Source organism: Egretta garzetta, unplaced genomic scaffold (assembly GCF_000687185.1).
Source record: "Egretta garzetta isolate BGI_Z169 unplaced genomic scaffold, ASM68718v1 scaffold390, whole genome shotgun sequence".
Taxonomy (NCBI): Eukaryota; Metazoa; Chordata; class Aves; order Pelecaniformes; family Ardeidae; genus Egretta; species Egretta garzetta.
Genome location: NW_009258382.1, coordinates 27,308 through 28,303, shown reverse-complemented (window position 1 = coordinate 28,303; position 996 = coordinate 27,308). Strand labels below are relative to the sequence as shown.

General features: G+C 63.4%; 1 protein-coding gene across 1 annotated transcript in view; it reads left to right on the top strand.

Moving 5' to 3' along the window:
* The window catches only part of MYO18B (myosin XVIIIB), a gene marked incomplete at its 3' end in the record, with an annotated part of 31,268 nt that overhangs the window by 3,313 nt on the left and 26,959 nt on the right, over positions 1 to 996 (top strand). The window contains 2 exon segments of the mRNA XM_035896716.1: positions 12 to 529; positions 785 to 851. Coding sequence (XP_035752609.1) covers positions 12 to 529; positions 785 to 851 — 585 coding nt within the window.

Sequence of the window (996 nt, the reverse complement as noted above, 5' to 3'; positions counted from 1 at the left end):
CTGCCTGGCAGCGGCTGCCCCCAAACCAGCGGAGACCCCTGGCCCGGAGGCTCCCAAGGCAGCCAAGCTGTCCTGCCTGGAGAAGAGCCCCAGGGACCTCGGCCTGGGGGGCAGCCCCACGGCTCCAGCCCCCGCACCCAGCCAGTGCCTCCAGCACTGCAGCAAAGTCCCAGCGAAGGAGGGGGACGCACCCAAGGGGACAGGCCCCGAGAGCACCAAGAAGGAGAAGGGGGCACCCCTGAGCCACGAAAAGAACCCAGCCAAGGCGAGCGGCAAGGGGCCGGCCGGGAAAGAGCCAGAGAAGATGAAGAAAGATGTTGGAGGTGGCAAGAAGGAGCTGAGGGAGATCAAAAAGCCTGGAAAAACTACGGACAAGTCAGAGGGGCCCAAGGGGGAGCTTGGAGGGACCCAAGAAAAGTCAGAAGATGTGGCCAAGGAGGTGGGGAAGGTGAAGGAAGAGCCGGGAGAGGGTAAAGAGGCGCCAGGAGAGAGCAAAGAAGAGATGGGCGAGGACATGGACAAGGACCAGGTAAGGTGTCCGCAGCCCTGCCGGGTGGTTACCCCATCTCGGGGGGCACTGATGCCATTTTCTGGTTTCATGCAGCTCTTCCCAATTGCATGGGCTGGGCTTGGGGCTGGGGGAAGGTGCCGCTGGGGCTGGCCAGGAGGGCAGAGGAGGGGCAGAGGTTCTGGCTGGAAGCGTTGCTGTCCGTGGGGCGAGTGCAGTTTGCCCAGCTCAGTTTTCCACTGGTGCCTGCACTGTTGCCCTCTCTCCTCCCCGCAGGCTCCGAGGGACGTTTGGTACGAAGCGGAGAAGGTCTGGCTTGTCCAGCAGGATGGATTCACACTCGGTAACTTGCCTTCCTCTGCCCTTGCTTTCCGGTGCCAAAGCTAAGAGCTGTCTTCAGCCTGGCTGTGGGTTGGGCGCAGGGTGGGTGCTGGGTGCTGCTCCAGCACCGTTCCCCACCAGTGGGGCCGTGGTTGGAGGTGGCCCCT